The sequence below is a fragment of the Palaemon carinicauda genome, chromosome 32, assembly GCF_036898095.1.
Source record: "Palaemon carinicauda isolate YSFRI2023 chromosome 32, ASM3689809v2, whole genome shotgun sequence".
NCBI lineage: Eukaryota > Metazoa > Arthropoda > Malacostraca > Decapoda > Palaemonidae > Palaemon > Palaemon carinicauda.
This window is the reverse complement of record NC_090756.1, coordinates 16,815,728-16,835,023: the sequence shown is the minus strand read 5'-3', so window position 1 is coordinate 16,835,023 and position 19,296 is coordinate 16,815,728. Positions and strand designations below refer to the sequence as shown.

The 19,296-nt window shown below is 44.3% G+C and overlaps 1 protein-coding gene across 3 annotated transcripts in view; it reads left to right on the top strand.

Moving 5' to 3' along the window:
• The window catches only part of LOC137625289 (RUN domain-containing protein 1-like), an 80,189-nt gene that overhangs the window by 24,929 nt on the left and 35,964 nt on the right, over positions 1-19,296 (top strand). The window contains exons 1-2 of one of the 3 annotated variants that reach the window (XM_068356100.1): positions 15,780-15,967; positions 17,136-17,739. In XM_068356100.1, coding sequence (XP_068212201.1) covers positions 17,138-17,739 — 602 coding nt within the window. In that variant the 5' untranslated portion in view covers positions 15,780-15,967; positions 17,136-17,137. Of the gene's footprint in view, positions 1-15,779; positions 15,968-16,076; positions 16,124-17,135; positions 17,740-19,296 lie in introns of those variants that run through there. The other 2 variants (XM_068356099.1, XM_068356098.1) reach the window with 2 other exon arrangements.

Below are 19,296 nucleotides of genomic sequence, written 5' to 3'. Positions count from 1 at the left end.
CAGTTCATCTTGCCCTGTTGAACTTCAAGTCCCTCCTGCTAGGCAAAGTGGTGGAGGTGAATTCAGACAACACCACAGCCTTGGCTTACATCTCCAAGCAAGGAGGGACCCATTCGAGGAGCCTTTACGAGATCGCAAGGGACCTCCTCATTTGGTCAAGAGGTCTAAACCTCACACTGGTCACGAGGTTCATCCAGGGCGATATGAATGTTTCAGCGGATCGCCTCAGCAGAAGGAATCAGGTCATTCCCACGGAATGGACCCTCCACAAGAGTGTGTGCAACAGACTTTGGACCTTGTGGGGTCAACCTACCATAGATCTGTTTGCCACCTCCATCACCAAGAGACTTCCGCTTTATTGTTCCCCTGTTCCAGACCCTGCAGCGGTTCATGTGGATGCTTTTCTTCTGAACTGGTCCCATCTCGACCTGTACGCATTCCCTCCGTTCAAGATTATAAACAAAGTTCTGCAGAAATTCGTCTCGCACGAAGGGACACGGCTGACGCTGGTTGCTCCCCTTTGGCCTGCAAGAGAATGGTACACAGAGGTACTTCAATGGCTAGTCGACTTCCCCAGGACTCTACCTCTAAGAGTGGACCTTCTACGTCAACCACACGTAGACAGGTTGCACCCAAACCTCCACGCTCTTCGACTGACTGCCTTCAGACTGTCGAAAGATTCGCTAGAGCTAGAGGCTTTTCGAAGGAGGCAGCCAGTGCGATTGCCAGAGCTAGAAGAATTTCCACTCGTAGAGTCTACCAGTCTAAGTGGGAGGTCTTCCGAAGTTGGTGTAGAGCCAATTCAATATCCTCTACCAATACCTCTGTGATCCAAATAGCTGACTTCCTTCTTCATCTTAGGAATGAGAGATCCCTTTCAACACCTACGATTAAAGGGTATAGGAGCATGTTGGCCTCAGTTCTCCGCCACAGGGGTTTGGACCTGTCTTCCAACAAGGACCTTCAAGACATTCTCAAGTCTTTTGAGACGTCTAAAGAACGTCGTCTATCCACTCCAGGCTGGAATCTAGACGTAGTCTTAAGGTTCCTTATGACATCTAGGTTCGAACCTCTCCAGTCAGCTTCCTTCAAGGATCTTACCCTCAAGACTGCTTTTCTCGTTTGCCTTGCAACAGCTAAGAGAGTCAGTGAGGTTCATGCCTTCAGCAAGAACATTGGTTTCACAACCGAATCAGCTACATGTTCTTTTCAGCTTGGATTCCTAGCAAAGAACGAGCTTCCTTCACGTCCTTGGCCTAGATCGTTCGAAATACCTAGCCTCTCCAACATGGTAGGTAACGAACTAGAGAGAGTTCTTTGCCCTGTCAGAGCTCTCAAATATTATCTGAAGAGGTCTAAACCTATTCGAGGACAGTCAGAAGCCTTATGGTGTGCCATCAAGAAACCCTCGAGACCCATGTCCAAGAATGGGCTTTCGTACTATATAAGGCTTCTGATCAGAGAAGCACATTCTCACTTAAAGGAGGAAGACCTTGCATTGCTGAAGGTAAGGACCCACGAAGTAAGAGCTGTAGCTACTTCGTTGGCCTTTAATAAAAACCGTTCTCTGCAGAGCATTATGGATGCAACCTATTGGAGGAGCAAGTCAGTGTTTGCATCGTTTTATCTGAAAGATGTCCAGTCTCTTTACGAGAACTGCTACACCCTGGGACCATTCGTAGCAGCGAGTGCAGTAGTAGGTGAGGGCTCAGCCACTACATTCCCTTAATCCCATAACCTTTTTAACCTTTCTCTTGAATACTTTTATTGTTGTTTTTATGGTTGTTACGGTAGGCTAAGAAGCCTTCCGCATCCTTGGATTTGGCGGGTGGTCTATTCATTCTTGAGAAGCGCCTGGGTTAAAGGTTTGGTAGAGGTCCTTTAGTAGGGTTGCAACCCCTTGTACTTTGGCACCTTTGGGTTGATTCAGCCTCCAAGAGGAACGCTGCGCTCAGTAAGGAAGACGAACTTTAAATAAAAGGCAGAGTAACGGTTCTATTCGACTTCCTTACCAGGTACTTATTATTTCATTGTTATTTGAGATAACTGTTATATGAAATTTGGGATACTTAGCTATCCTTTAATCATGTACACTGGTTTTCACCCACCTCCCTGGGTGTGAATCAGCTACATGATTATCGGGTAAGTTTAATATTGAAAAATGTTATTTTTATTAATAAAATAAATTTTTGAATATACTTACCCGATAATCATGATTTAATCGACCCTCCCTTTCCTCCCCAGAGAGAACCAGTGGACCGAGGAATAATTGAGGAGGTGTCAACAACAAATGATTGAGTACCTGGCCACAGGTGGCGCTGGTAAGTACACCCCCTTCTAGTATTGTGATAGCTGGCGTATCCCTCCATAGAATTCTGTCGGGCAACGGAGTTGACAGCTACATGATTATCGGGTAAGTATATTCAAAAATTTATTTTATTAATAAAAATAACATATTATAAGTCAATAAAGTTTAGTGGTATTGTCCCATACCCCAAACTGAATATAAAATACAACTTGTCATAAATTGATGCAGTGTAGCTGCAAATATGTTTCCCAAGTGTTATGAAGGATGTTGAGCTGTGCTTTATATGATCACTAAGAACAAGAAACTGCAGACTTTGCTGTTTCCATCTGTTAATTGCAACAAAGTCTCTTTATTGTTCCATCTTGATGTTGTCTCATATTGTCCTAGAAAAATTATTTGCATGGTAAATTCCATTTGTTCCATCACTATACAAACCCTCATTATTTATAGGGATATTATTTTCAGTGTAGCTGAAAGACGAGCCATAAGACTTTTAGCGAGGGATAACTGCCCCACCTGCTAGATAGCGGGAGAAGTGAAGGGAAGTTGACTACCCTGCTCATTCACACCCCTCTGCTGAGCACCCGCTTTGCTTTTGGCTTGGGTGGAGTGTGGATGTTGCCGCTCTGTCCCTCCATTGACTTGCCATTTGACTTGAATTTTTTAAATATTTGGAAAATTTTCTTTTAATACTTTTTCTTTTTCAGTGTGTGTGTATGCGCTCCTCTTCTCGGCCTCATGGGCACTTGTCCGGGACTTGAGCGCCGCTCGTGCAGTACCTTTTCGTCCTCCATTGAGATGGACCACCACCACCCTGTGTCTATCTTGTGGAGATCGGCGGTGTGATCAGGACATCACTTGTCCTGAATGCTGGGAGTGGTATGCTTCCCAGTAAGAGGTTTGAGCATAGGCTCAAAACAAAATCTGAGAGATTCTTTGACTTCGGGGTCTTCCTCGAAGTCGAACTTCTTCACTTCCCAAAGTTTCATCTCGATCGGTCCCCTGGGGAATAGCCGAGTAGTAGTGCCAACCGTTTAACAGCAAGTCAACCTCGGGGATCGAAGGACAGTACTGTTTCCCCTGGAGAAATAGTTCTACCCCTTCCCCCACAGATCGCCTGTTCTTTTTCTGATTTGTTTCAGGCTTGGCTGGTCTCCCATCGAAAGAGGCGTTGCTGGGACTCCTTCATCTTGGTGCTGAGAGGAAGCGAACACCTGCTTCCTCGGATGTGGATCCTTCTCCGTCGAGGGTGGAGCAATGTCTAAGGCGAGTCTTGCCTTTGGCCGAACACCTTTCTCGCTCGCTAGTGAGAATTCCTAGAGATCCTGTGTTCTTGAGACTTTCCAGAGACCAACAAGTGTCGCCCCTGACTATGTCAGATCAGGTTCCCTCTCCAGAGAAGCCTCATAGATGTCCCCCTCTGGGGCTTTGTCAGGCTTTGGAGTTTTCAACTCCTTGCCACCCTGGACGTTCTCTCCCCCTTGCGGTAAGGAGACGTCTCCATAGTCCTGTCAAGGACAGTCACGCCGAGCCTTCGGGCTCTTGTCACACACTAGGTGTTAGTCATCCGTAAGCTATGCGCAACTCGCCAGCTATTCGTCATCCGTCAACTACGCACTACTCGCTAGTTGTTCGTCATCCGTCAGCTATGCGCGACTCGCCAGCTGTTTGTTTCTCATCAGCTGTACGTGAACCATCAGCTACTCGTCAATCGTCTTTGGACGAACACTTGTCACCTCGTGTTGGTAGCTTGGTGGTTTATGATCATCACTCGTTACTGAGAGACCCTCTCTCTTTACAAGACGACTATCGGTCTCACCACCATCAGACGCGTGAGCGTCTTTCATCGGACCAACGAGTCTCGCCTAGAGCTCACGGGTCACCACCTTATTGGCACTCACCATCGCTGCACTCACCAATTCGCCGCTTCGCTGCTCCTCGTCATTCACCCTCGCTGTAGTGGTTTGCGGACTGTGGCCAGAGGTAGCACCCAAACTGCCTAGTGTCCGAATGCCGACCCACACTACAACATTCACTACACAAAAAGGTAAAACGGTGGAATTCCCAAAAATCTAGGTAACAGGTCAAGAGAACGGAGCACTGGGCACCACCCCTTGATTTATACTGGGCAAGGGGACCCAGCTAAAAACGTAATTGCATTATATTATTCAAAGGTAAGCCGTTTTCAGGTTAAGTACAAAAAAAATTAATGATACTAAGAAAAAAAAGACAAAGTTAGTGGCTGAAAAGGGGACACAATGGTGTAAGGTACTAGAATATAATGTGTCTTCATAAAAACAAGAAAATATTTGTTTTGTGAAAAGGAAAAAAGTTTATATCATTCCTGAGAGAAAGAGAAAAAACTTACAATCCTCAGTGTTACACCCAGAGGGGATGGCTAAATAGCATATCCAATACAGTATAGTAACTTCCTAAAGCTATGCTACAAACATCTACATATTATAGTACATAATAAATGCCACCTTGTGTACGTTGCTGTTGCCTGGGTGGTCCAAGTATCTCAACAAGCAACACTACTGTTACAGTAAATGTCCAGACCTAAAATGTTTTCAGCAGCCAACTCCGGCAGCTACAGTCATTGTCAAAGTTCCCAGCTGGCGACACAAGAAATTATAAAGCTTAATGGAGAACCCTGCAACACTGTGGTTCATTATCTACCTGAAAATCAGCAGGGTTTGGACTTTGACAACACTTAAAAGTTTGGGTGCTGCTGAAAGCTTTTCTATGCCACTTTATGTTCACTTGTTTCTGGGGATAAGTATGTGAAACACTATCCATGGAAACTCTGTGTCATTATATGAAAAAAACAATTGCACTATGATGGGACAACATCGGTCAGTGATAAGTATAATCTAGTTTCATTTGCTCTTAATCTTACTCATACTGTATAGTCATTAATGGAAGCTAACAATGAAGCTTATATTGTTATATTAGCAGTACACATAGTTAGGTTTTTGCTCTCAAGTTCAGTTACATTACCATGCAATAGCATATGCAGAACATCACTTAATCATGGCAGTACCTCTACTGTGTGACTGCAATTCTAGTTAGCCTCTTCAAGCCCTACAGGGAGTAGGGCGTGCTGCAAAAAAAATAATATACCGTAATTTGACAAGGTTGAAGGACCAAAATATAACAACTTAATATTAAAAAAAAAAAATATGCAAGCATACTATAATAGAAATAATTTGTATTTTTTTTTTACTATTTTAATTTTTCCACATCGCATCGGTCGTCCAGACCGACTGCTCCACCTATTCTCTGCAGGCTCACAAGGGCCTGTCACCAAGTGATCATCATTCGTCAGGAGTTCAGCTCGCCCTGTGAGAGCATCACAGTGACGATTCCCGACATGACCAGCATCGTATACAAGACGGCCGACTGAAGGAGCAGTAAAGCAGCCTACCACCCTGAACAATCAGCGCCCAACGAAGGCCCCTGTGATAAGGCCTGAGCAGGCTCCTGCGGTGAGACTGGTGCCAAACTTACCAGCTAAGAAAGCTAACACTTTCTTTCAGGTTCCCAGACCAAAGGTCTCTGGCCTTCCAAAGAATCCCCCTGCAGTAATGTACTGCAATTGAGAGAGAACCTGCCTGGATTGAAGTACTGGTTAACACAGTGCAACAGGCAGTCACAGGGGTTCTCCCCTGCACGCTGTCAACGGCCAGGACACTGAGGATTCCCCTGATGACATTGAACCTCCTCGGTTCCTCTCCTCTGACTGACCCCAGTAGGAATTCAGAAGGGTCGGCTCTATCGACACCCTCTTCGCAGGAGATACCTTTCTCCCCCTTTAAGAGGAAATGGGGAGAAGAGAATATAGGTAGGTCTGAGATTCCTCCACACGTACGTGTATCACAGGAACGACCAGCTGGAAAAAGAAGGATTAGGCCATCTTCCCCTCGGGACATCTCTTTGGCAGACTCTTTCTGCCTCTCCCATATAAAGGTGATTTCTTCAGAGCTCCATCCTTCATCGCAGCCGGACATCATTCCTTCTTCCAGAGAGGATCAATGTCCCCAAAGCAAAGAGTCAGCTGCAAGGCCGTCTCTTTTAAATACAGTATCCTTATCCTTACCTTCCACCATGCAGGGAATTGAAGGACTTGAAAACCATCCCTAAGTCCTCGGCAAGAGCTCCCGCACCTCAGCAAGAGAGGTCGAGAGGGGTCTCTTCTCCCAGGATGTCTGCAAGAGATGCCCCATCGATGGCCTATCCTGACGACTTCGACCCACCCCGGGCTCCTATGGGTGAGAGCTTGGAGGTGGATGCTTTTTAAGTTCGAGGGTGAACACTTGCCTAGAGCCGGTATCCCCAAGTTAACAGAGGCTGAGCGGAAGGAGTCAGAGCATGCCTTTTGGCAGGTTTTGGCCTGCGTGAGAGCCATTAATGGCTTGTCAAACTCAGCGACAGCCCCTCAGGATGGCAAGGACACGGTCCCAGACCATGTCTATGACACTCAAAGACCCCCGAGGACCAGTGCAGCTTTGCCCTTGTCAAAGGGATTGAAGAGTGCCAGGAGGAAGGCAATCTCACAAGCTACCGGCTCCTCCAACTCCCTCCAAGTAGGCTTTTCCTCAAAACTCCTCCTGCTGCCGTTCGTGCAGCAGAGGAGGTACTATGAGGCGACTAACGAGCCTCTTCCGGCACTGCCTCTAGACTTTTCTGTAGAGGCACTAACCAGTGGATAAGTAGCAGAGGGTTGAGGGCTAAGGTTACCCTGAATTAGTCTGGGGTGAATAGTTAAGAATGACTGGCTTCCTTTCTTCCATCCACCTTCCCTCTCTTGGGAAAACAGCACCAGGGTCCTCAGCACAACTGACCTCACCTTTCTACAGGTAAGAACCATTTCCCTTGTGTAAGCTGATATAGAAATAAAGCTGGTATAGAAATAATACATGTTGCATTCCCAGTAATATCTAAAGTGCGTTTCCTATGACTTGGAGAACTCATACCTTGACAGTCACATTGCCAGTATCACAAGCACACAGTTGCATAGGTCGCTAATTTTTGCGAGTCGTTAGGATTTCCTCCAACTATGATCTATATCGTAAGTAGAGAATCCTAGTTCAGTACCAAGAGCCTGTTGGCACAGACTTCCACCCTCCTAAGAGGTAAGACAGCCCTATAAATAGCGCAGGTTTGTTGTGATAGAACAAATGACAAATTTAGAAGTAATTTGCATTTTCCCTAACGATGTAAACCGGGAGATTTTTCAATATTAAACTTACCCGATAATCATGTAGCTGTCAACTCCGTTGCCCGACAGAATTCTATGGAGGGATACGCCAGCTATCACAATACTAGAAGGGGGTGTACTTACCAGCGCCACCTGTGGCCAGGTACTCAAGTACTTCTTGTTGACACCTCCTCAATTATTCCTCTGTCGTGCTTCCGGCAAGACGTTCTGGGATACGCTTATGATCTTCGAGTTTGTTCACGGCTAATTGGTGAAGTATTCTCTCAGATTTCGGCTGTCGCTTTACTGGAAACCTTCTTATATTAGCTAGATAGCTTTTATATAGTCCTGATTAACGGTTAACGATCTTTTGCTTGATTTTGGAAACCCCTTTGGCTAACTCTTTGGATTCAAGATGTCTGACATTTCGCAAGCCCCCTCCCATAGACGATGTAGGTCTTGCAATAGGCGTATTCCGAAGGCCTCGGTAGATCCTCACACCGCTTGTTCTGACTGTAGGGACAGGCCCTGTCAGTTAGAAAATCGATGTGAGGAATGCGCCGGACTTTCGGAACTGGAATTTGTCCGTCTTTTAAAATATTCATCTAAGTTAGAGAGAGGTAGAGTTAGGAGGAGTTCTTCTCACTCTTCACTTTTTTCCTCACCTCATGATCCCCTACCTTTTCCTACCCCTGTAGTGGCTACCCCCGAACCTACTGTTTGCCCTCCGCCTGATATGTCTGTTGTTTTGCGTGCTATTCAGGCCTTAGGCGATAAAGTAGAGTCAGTGGTAAGTGACCATAAGTCTCTGATGGCCGAAGTCAAGGAACTTAAGGTCAAGAGTGCAGTGGGTGGAATTAGTGCCAGTGCTGTGACGAGTGCTAGTGTCAGTGCAGTGCCAAGTGCTAGTGTCAGTGCCAGTGTGGTGCGTGAGGATACTTCTGTGCGAGCCAGTCGTCCTCCCAGTCCGGGACCTCTTGCAAGCTCCCAAGCCCAGGGGAGAAGCAATGTCGAAGGGCATAAGGGTTCGGCAGGCCTTGTTAGGCGCACAGAAGTATCCTCGGTGGTTGCGGGCGTGTCTTCCAAAGACCGTCACTCCCACCTGCAGACGATTGAGCCCGTCTTTTTCTCGTCCGCTGATCATCTGTCAGGGAAGAAACGTTGGTCTCAGGTCTCGAGACCACTTAAACGCAGAGTCCAGTCCGCGAGTGCTCAGCCAGGTTGCAGTCATTGGCTCAGCTCTGACTCGCCGCAGTCATCTGTCGACTGCACTCCGCCCAAGAGGAGTAAGGTTCTGCCACAACAGAGCTCGACTGTTAAGGCTTTACCTCAGCCTACTGTAGTTTCTGCCGACCCTAAGTGGACTCTACTACAGTCCATGCAAGCACAGCTTTCGGACTTGATGCGTGAGTGTCGGGCTGAGAGTGTTGCGCCTCCGCCTCCGCCTACACTCCCTCCGCCTGCGCTCGCTCCGCCTGCGCTTGCTCCGCCTGATCGCAGTACCACCTGCCAGGCGTACGATGTTGAGCCACGGTCTGAGTTTGCTGTTCCCAGTGGTGTTCAGCCTCCGCCTTCTTTAAGGCAACCTTTGCTATGGGATCAGGAGGATTATACCTCTCTTCCTCCGCCTCCCCTTGCTGCTCCACCAGTGGTGCAACACTCGGTTGAGGTACAACAACCTCTCCCGTCCATGAGTCAGTCTCCTCAGCTCTCGCTGCAGCGAGCTCAACCATCCACAAGGCAAGCTCCACTACACCTTGGCCTTGCGTCTCAGGAGCCTCAGCTTGCGAGACATTTACCTTGTTCTGCGCAGCCTCAACCTCATCACGCTCCGCTCACACCACAGGAACAGGAACTTGCTACTCCGCTTCCACCAACCGCTCAGCAAGCGCAACCCTTGGGTTCAACCACTCATGCTAGGAGTCAGCCTCCTCCACCCATGCGCCTTCCTTCTGCTTCGTCTTTTATTCAGCCTTTGCAGTCTGAGCCTCAGGTTCTCCCTCAACAGTTACTTGAAGAGGAAACCACTAATATTGTTCCTACTCGTTCTGACTCTGCTGTTCAGCATTCTTGTCCGATATCTTCGCTTCACTCTGGTGATGAGGCGTCTGATGATGAGGAGGCACACCTGGATCCCTCGTCAGACGTGGATGAATCCAAGCCTTCTCCACAGTCTATTGACTTTCGTAAGGTCTTGGCTCTGCTTAGGGAGGTTTATCCAGACCACTTTGTCTCTGCTATTCCCCGCTCTCCGCCATCTGAGTTTTCGCTGGGCATACAACAAGCTAAGTCCTCCTATACTAAGCTAGTCCTAGCAAGGTCCTCTAAGAGAGCATTAAGGATCTTAGGGGAGTGGCTGCAGACTAAGCAACACCTTGGCAAAACTTCTTTCATGTTCCCGCCGACTAAGCTCACTTCGAAAGCGAGCGTTTGGTATGCCACAGGAGAAGCACCAGGCTTGGGAGTACCTGCCTCTGCCCAGGCTGACTTCTCAAGTCTGGTAGACTCGCCTCGGAGAACTGCAATGAGGCGCTCTAAGGTTTGCTGGACCTTCTCAGACCTTGATCACTTACTGAAAGGACTGTTTAGAGCATTTGAGATGTTCAACTTTCTTGACTGGTGCCTGGGGGCCCTCAGCAAGAAAACCTCTCCTGCGGACAAGGATTCTGCCATGCTATTAATGTCCTGCATGGATAAGGCCATTAGGGATGGATCTGGTGAGCTTGCGTCGATGTTTGTATCAGGGGTTTTGAAGAAAAGGGAACAGCTGTGTACCTTCCTTTCCTCCAGCATTACTGTACACCTTGCCAAAGGTCACAACTCCTTTTTGCTCCGCTCTCGAAGTTCCTCTTCCCCGAAGAGCTGGTTAAGGACTTGTCTGCTGCCCTGATACAAAAGGACACACACGATCTTGTAGCCTCATCGGCTCGTAAGTCTAAGGTTGCTACCTCAGTCCCCAAGACTTATCGCTCCCCAGTGGCTGATACCCCTGCTACGAGGTTCATACCGCCCTTTCGTGGTAGAGCCCCCAGCCGAGGAAGCTCCCGTCCAGACTCTTACAGGAGCAAGTCCAGGAAAGGCTCCAGGACATCTAAAGGAAAAAACTGACTCTCCGCATCTCCAGACAGCAGTAGGAGCCAGACTCAAGATCTTCTGGCGAGCCTGGGAGAAGAGAGGTGCAGACGCCCAGTCTGTCAGTTGGCTGAGGAACGGTTACAGGATTCCATTCTGCCTCAAACCACCTCTGACCACATCGCCCATCAACCTCTCTCCCAACTACAAAGAAGAGGACAAGAGGCTAGCATTGCACCAGGAGGTGTCGCTACTTGTGCAGAAGAAGGCAGTGGTTATAGTCCGGGACCATCAATCCCCGGGCTTCTACAACCATCTCTTTCTTGTGGCCAAGAAGACAGGAGGTTGGAGACCGGTGCTGGACGTCAGCACGCTCAACGCGTATGTCACCAAGCAGACGTTCACGATGGAGACGACGAAGTCGGTCTTAGCAGCGGTCAGGCAGGAGGACTGGATGGTCTCGTTGGACTTGAAAGATGCCTACTTTCACGTTCCTATTCATCCAGACTCCCAACCTTTCCTGAGATTCGTTTTTGGAAAGGTTGTCTACCAGTTCCAAGCCCTGTGTTTTGGCCTAAGCACAGCTCCTATGGTCTTTACTCATCTGATGAGGAATATAGCAAAATTCCTACACTTATCGGACATCAGAGCCTCCCTCTACTTAGACGACTGGCTGTTGAGAGCCTCCACGAGTCGTCGCTGTCTGGAGAATCTCAATTGGACTTTAGACTTAATCAGAGAACTGGGTCTATTAGTCAACATAGAAAAGTCTCAACTCATTCCCTCCCAATCCATTGTGTACCTGGGAATGGAGATTCGGAGTCAGGATTTTCGGGCTTTTCCATCGGCCCCCAGGATAAGCCAAGCCCTAGAGTGCATCATGAGCATGCTGAAGAGGAGCAGTTGCTCGGTGAGACAGTGGATGAGTCTCACAGGGACCCTTTCATCACTGGCCCTGTTCGTCGAGCTAGGGAGACTCCACCTCCGCCCTCTTCAATTCCATCTTGCAGCTCATTGGGACAAGGGTTCGACTCTCGAAGCAGTCTCTATCCCAATCACCCAAGAGATGAAGACCACTCTCCTGTGGTGGAAGCACAACCTCCTTCTCAGGGAGGGTCTATCGTTGGCTATTCAGACCCCCAATCTTCATCTCTTCTCAGATGCATCGGACTCGGGCTGGGGTGCGACCTTGAACGGACGGGAATGCTCGGGAACGTGGAACGAAGAACAGGGATTACTCCACATCAACTGCAAGGAGCTACTAGCAGTTCATTTAGCCCTGTTGAACTTCAAGTCCCTCCTGCTAGGCAAAGTGGTGGAGGTGAACTCAGACAATACCACAGCCTTGGCTTACATCTCCAAGCAAGGAGGGACCCATTCGAGGAGCCTATACGAGATCGCAAGGGACCTCCTCATTTGGTCAAGAGGTCTAAACCTCACTCTGGTCACGAGGTTCATTCAGGGCGATATGAACGTCTCAGCAGATCGCCTAAGCAGAAGGAATCAGGTCATTCCCACGGAATGGACCCTCCACAAGAGTGTGTGCAACAGACTTTGGACCTTGTGGGGTCAACCTACCATAGATCTGTTTGCCACCTCCATAACCAAGAGACTTCCGCTGTACTGTTCCCCTGTTCCAGACCCTGCAGCAGTTCATGTGGATGCTTTTCTACTGAACTGGTCCCATCTCGACCTGTACGCATTCCCACCGTTCAAGATAATAAACAAAGTTCTGCAAAAATTCATCTCGCACGAAGGGACACGGCTGACGCTGGTTGCTCCCCTTTGGCCTGCAAGAGAATGGTTCACAGAGGTACTTCAATGGCTAGTCGACATCCCCAGGACTCTACCTCTAAGAGTGGACCTTCTACGTCAACCTCACGTAGACAGGTTGCACCCAAACCTCCACGCTCTTCGGCTGACTGCCTTCAGACTGTCGAAAGATTCGCTAGAGCTAGAGGCTTTTCGAAGGAGGCAGCCAGTGCGATTGCCAGAGCGAGAAGGGTTTCCACTCGTAGAGTCTACCAGTCTAAGTGGGAGGTCTTCCGAAGCTGGTGTAGAGCCAATTCAATATCCTCTACCAATACCTCTGTGACCCAAATAGCTGACTTCCTTCTACATCTTAGGAATGAGAGATCCCTTTCAGCCCCTACGATTAAAGGGTATAGGAGTATGTTGGCTTCAGTTCTCCGCCACAGAGGTTTGGACCTTTCTTCCAACAAGGACCTTCAAGACATTCTTAAGTCTTTTGAGACGTCTAAAGAGCGTCGTCTATCCACTCCAGGCTGGAACCTAGACGTAGTCTTAAGGTTCCTTATGTCACCTAGGTTCGAACCTCTCCAGTCAGCTTCCTTCAAGGACCTTACCCTCAAGACTCTTTTTCTCGTCTGCCTTGCAACAGCTAAGAGAGTCAGTGAGGTTCATGCCTTCAGCAAGAACATTGGTTTCTCGACCGAATCTGCAACATGTTCTTTTCAGCTCGGATTCCTAGCAAAGAACGAACTTCCTTCACGTCCTTGGCCTAGATCGTTTGAAATACCTAGCCTCTCCAACATGGTAGGTAACGAACTAGAGAGAGTTCTTTGCCCTGTCAGAGCTCTCAAATTTTATCTTAAGAGGTCTAAACCTCTTCGAGGACAGTCAGAAGCCTTATGGTGTGCCATCAAGAAACCTTCGAGGCCCATGTCCAAGAATGGGGTTTCGTATTATATAAGGCTTCTGATTAGAGAAGCCCACTCTCACTTAAAGGAGGAAGACCTTGCATTGCTGAAGGTAAGGACCCACGAAGTAAGAGCCGTAGCTACTTCGATGGCCTTTAATAAAAACCGTTCTCTGCAGAGCATAATGGATGCAACCTATTGGAGGAGCAAGTCAGTGTTTGCATCATTTTATCTTAAAGATGTCCAGTCTCTTTACGAGAACTGCTACACCCTGGGACCATTCGTAGCAGCGAGTGCAGTAGTAGGTGAGGGCTCAGCCACTACATTCCCTTAATCCCATAACCTTTTTTAACCTTTCTCTTGAATGCTTTTATTGTTGTTTTTATGGTTGTTACGGTAGGCTAAGAAGCCTTCCGCATCCTTTTGATTTGGCGGGTGGTCTATTCATTCTTGAGAAGCGCCTGGGTTAGAGGTTTTGTAGAGGTCCTTTAGTAGGGGTTGCAACCCCATATACTTTGGCACCTTTGGGTTGATTCAGCCTCCAAGAGGAACGCTGCGCTCAGTAAGGAAGACGAACTTAAAAAAGAGGCAGAGTAACGGTTCAATTCGACTTCCTTACCAGGTACTTATTATTTCATTGTTATTTGAGATAACTGTTATATGAAATATGGGATACTTAGCTATCCTTTAATCTTGTACACTGGTTTTCACCCACCCCCCTGGGTGTGAATCAGCTACATGATTATCGGGTAAGTTTAATATTGAAAAATGTTATTTTTATTAGTAAAATAAATTTTTGAATATACTTACCCGATAATCATGATTTAATCGACCCTCCCTTCCTCCCCATAGAGAACCAGTGGACCGAGGAATAATTGAGGAGGTGTCAACAAGAAGTACTTGAGTACCTGGCCACAGGTGGCACTGGTAAGTACACCCCCTTCTAGTATTGTGATAGCTGGCGTATCCCTCCATAGAATTCTGTCGGGCAACGGAGTTGACAGCTACATGATTATCGGGTAAGTATATTCAAAAATTTATTTTACTAATAAAAATAACATATTTATATAGATTGACCCGCCAGCACCCGTCCCCCTAGAAAATCCTGCCTGCAAGCAAAGTGGGTGCGGTGCTCAGGCCAGTTGTGTTAGCGAGTGGGGTAGTCGCTACTTTCCACCCCATTGCTAACTTGCGGTTGGGTTAGTTATCCCTCGCTAAAAGTCTTATGGCTCTTATTTCAGATATGCCAAAAGTAATATCCATATCAATAGTTCCAGCTTTGTATCGTTAGGAAAAATACGAACTACTTTCAAATTTGTCATGGCTATAAAGTAGTACAGTACCATTTATTCACAAGGTTAGGACAGCATGAAATTGGGCTTCCTTACAGCTGATCGTATGGTGTTCTTTGCCATCTCCCTCTTGAACGTGGTCGACATAACGAACCTGTTCAATGGGAAGAGCTTCCACATGACCAAACCACATCAAAATACTCTGATCCATTCTGTGACCTAAGCTAAACAAATTTACCGCTTCTATGCATCTCCGAATGAGGAAAGAACGTACTGGGATGCCTCTGTCTAGTGGAATGTTATAGGAGAAGAGCACTCCAAAATCAAACCATTGTTCTCCAGTTTTGAGTAGTGCCATAGCCTCAGTACCATGGTCTTCCACTCTCATGGGTTAGAGTTCTCTTGCTTGAGGCTACACTCAGGCATACTATTCTACCTTTTTCCTTATTTCCTCTCCTCACTGGGATATTTTCCTTGTTGGAGTTCTTGGGCTCATAGATTCCTGCATTTCCAGTTAGGTTTGTATATTAGCTAGTAATAATGATAATAATCTGGATATATGAATATAAGTCCATTTTAATGACTGGTGCCTTACTGATATCAAAGTTCACGGGCCAGATTCGTAACTCTTACCTGATTTAATCTCCATGACCTTTAAATCAATAATAAATGAGTAGTCATAAGCCCCATGTAAATAAATATGATGATTTTTGATAAGGGAATAATTCTTGACACGTAGTATGGTTTTATCAAGTAATTTAGCTTGTACTATTTGCCTCATACAGATGTTTTCTTGTAGACTAACAAAACTACTAAATGATATATAATGTTCATTGTTACATTGTGTATTTGTTAGTATAAACAAAGACAAGGAGGACTACTGCATATATACAATAGCAAAGAGAAATTTAAACATAGCATTAAGACTGTACTGTACAGTAAAAGCATTGTGGATACTGATTGTGGGGTTATAAGAAATTATATAACCATGAATTGCAGTTTTTGTCGTTTACTGTATCATTTAGTGCCAATATTTGGAATCCTAGAATGTTTGTGCAAAAAAATTCTCCATTCAAAAGGTATTTAAAAAATCTAAAAGTTTTTGCATTCATAGTAATCATTTGCTTCTAACTGCAAATTCTTTTTCTTAATCATAAGTTTTTCGTGTACTGTAATCTTTTTTTTTTAAAGACTGTTTTGCAAGTGTTGTGGTTGGCACTTGTTTGAAGAGGAACAGGTGTTTAGATATTTGTCCTTCAGGCCAACAAGTGTGCACAAGTTGCCAGTTGGTCATATATTTACATTGACAGGGTCTTCATTAGTGTTTTGCTTCCAAGAATTGCTTTTACATTGACATGTAGATACCTTTGGGTTGGTCTCCTAAATGCCCTGGGTTTTAATGATCTCGGAAAACAGCACGAACGCTTCATCTTTTGTGAGTAGTTGTTCTTTGTGGTGGGATAGGAGACTTAACCTTGAAATGTATTTACTGGTGGAGGCTAGACTATGAGCTTTGTGTTAGTAGAGTAGTAATTATGATGATCAGAGTTCAGTTTGAGTCAAGGTGTTGAAGTGTGATATGCTGGAAGAAGTTAAGTCTTGGAAAAGTGAAAGGGTTTTTCTTGAGAAAAATTTGCATAAATTGTTCCTTCATGTATCTATTTTAGTTACTAGAGGATTAGGTTAGCTTAATAGGTCATTTGATAGAAGAACATGATGTTATGATAATACTTTCTTTGTGTGATATACAATTCTTTGCTACATGCTCATCTCTTTGTTGTGTTATCATTTTAAGGAACAATATTATAGAAATTTGAAGTAGTGTTTTTGTAAAGCATTGTCTTATTTGGAATCTCAAGGTAATAAAACCTATTAAAAGATAAATATCTTTTAACTTATAAAGAAAGAATTTTAAGCATTCATATGTATGAATTAATTTCATTGGTTGTAAGTGAACATACCATACCAAATTTATAACGTTACCTAGCTGGTTTTGCTACTTTGGTCGTTGTGACTACAGTACTTAGAAACTGGAAAGACTACTCTTCTCTTTACTAATCAATTCCTTAGGGATTGCCTTGTACATATACGAAATTTGTAGCTTCATTCAGTGATTTATTAATTTTTACATCCATGTAGATGCTATATGAAGTTTTGATAATTGTCTACTCTTATAAACTGTTCATATATTTTCATTATGCATTTTTGTTACATTAATCTGGCTAACACAACCATGAATACAGTACTGTTATATATTATATTTTTCAAGTAACTCATTCTGCACTTTGCATTTTGTGTCCTTGATAAGCTTATCAGTATCAATTTCAGTGCCAAGGTAATGCCAGAGATTAAATTGGGCTACAAAATAATCGAATAAATACATTCTTTCAGCTATGTATTCAAGAGACTTACCATATAACTGGAATTTTATTTACAAATTGCAACCTTTTCATTTTGATTGTTTAGGATGCTAATTATTCATTATATTGCACCCACCGCTGGTTATGTATGTTAAGAAACTTCCTAAAGTAATTTTAAAACTTTTAAGGAGAATTTTATTGATGTTATGGTGTTGATTTCATAAATATGATTTTCCCTTTCAGCTATGACCACTGAAAATGAATGTCTACCTAACGTTATCGGACCATCAGCCTTTCTGTCCGGTAATCCGGCAAATGGTAAATGCATCAGTGCCAACAGCATTAGTGACAAGGACATGAATTTTGCCGACTTTGACAGAATGAATAAAGATCTTGAGATTCAGAATTATATCGATCACCAACGCAAGAATGAGATAAGTATTGTTGTGGGGGAAAAGGAAGTTAATGATCTCGTCAAAGCCGTGAGCCGAACCAGTTCGTTTGACCGTGACGTTCATTGCAGCGCAGATTCTTGTTTGAAGGATAAAGAATTCGAAAGCCTGGGTTGTGATTTAATGAACCCAAATTCCAAAGAAGAAGAATCCTTTTTTGAAAGGGGCTTCGAGAAGAATTACGATGACATTAACGTGAGACTCAAGAATCTTAAAAGTGCCGACGGAAAGCTTTCTGACAATGTTGGACAGCTGGAATCTTACTCCCCAAGGGACTTTGGCGATGACGAGTGGGACTCGGATGGCCGACCCACAGGGGAAAGGTGGCCTCCTCTTGGTGCTCCGGACGATGACGAGGACAATCGGTCGCTTTATTCATGTTCTGAGTATAGTTGGTGAGTAAATTGTGTAATTATTCTATCAAAATTTTATTGATGTTTTAAGTGGATGGTATGAGTAAAGAAAAAACATAAAATCTGTTAGAAAAAAACAGAGTAAACTAAGGCCCTAGTTATGCTTTTTTTGACACTAGACTTCATTATAAACTTGGATTTCTAGTACTGTTTAAACTAAACATTTAGGAGAAATGTAATACAGTATATCCTAATTTACTCCATACAATATTCGTAAAAAGTGTTTGTTAAAGTTTAAGTATATTTGATTGCTTTTGGTGGAGATTGGGCTTGGAAACTGATCATATAAACAGTATACAGTACAGTACTGTATATTTATATGGTCAGTGGGGATGAATACACTGACCTATCCCTTGCATCTACCAGTTATAAGTATATCTTAAACTTTTAAAACATGTAGAAACAAGAATATAAGAATGTAGTTCAGGGGAAGAAAGAATGTGCAAAGAGATGACAAACGATAGATATGTACAAAAGCAATCATTGTGGATGCACTTGATAGTTTTACAAGGTACACTTTACTCTTTACTTCACAGTTATACTTTATATACAACACAAATAATCATTGAATATCAATCTGCATTTTTGTACTAGAGAAATATTGATTACATTTGACTACTGTACTTGAGAAAAAGAACTGTCATAATGTACCAGTAAGTAAAGCAATACAGTATCTCAGAAATTATTCATACTCGGTGTTTAGCAGCATCCTTTTTCATTTTAACATTATAAATACCCTTGACTCCACTTCACCGTCTGATGTCTTATGGAATCCAGTAACATTGGGGATTGGAAGGGATTATATCACCTTTGTACTGTAATGTGCTTCACGAAACCCTCAGTAAGAAAGGGAGCAAATCACTTATCACCATATCGTCTATAAGTACAAACTTGTGCCCATTGGGATAAATACTTTTGGGAAAATCCTGGAAGTGGATGTTGTTTTCTGAACTGGAAATCTCTCTTCATTATTTGACAATACTTGGCCTTTATAAGTTCTCAATGACAACTTTCAGGTATCCTATTAAATTTGAGGTACATTCTATATGTTTTGGCCTTAGGAATATTCAAGGCAGAGGTTCTAGATGTGTAACTCTACAACGTTTACGTTTCCAGAAAGTTATCACTGCCATATCTTTTCTCTGACAGCCTCTTTAACATTTACAGCACTTCCAGAAAGCTAAAACCACATTGCTACACCACAATGAATCTGATTTTGTAACTGCTGATTGACAAAAATATAAAATCTTGAGGTTTGCATTCTGAACTCATTATGAATCTTAAATCTACTTTTCTGATGTGAGTTTGAATAAGAAAAATGGTCACACAGTTATTTGAAAAATCATTCAAAATTCCATTCCAGTCTCTTTGAGAGTTGGTTTATATCTTACAAGAGTAAGATATCAGTCAGTATACATCTGTCATGAATAAAACTCATTTGAGACAGTTGATGAATAGTCGAGACATGAATCTAGATTTTATTACTTTCACCCAGAAAAAAAAAACTTTACTCGTCAATTGCCAGAAATTTTTTCGTTT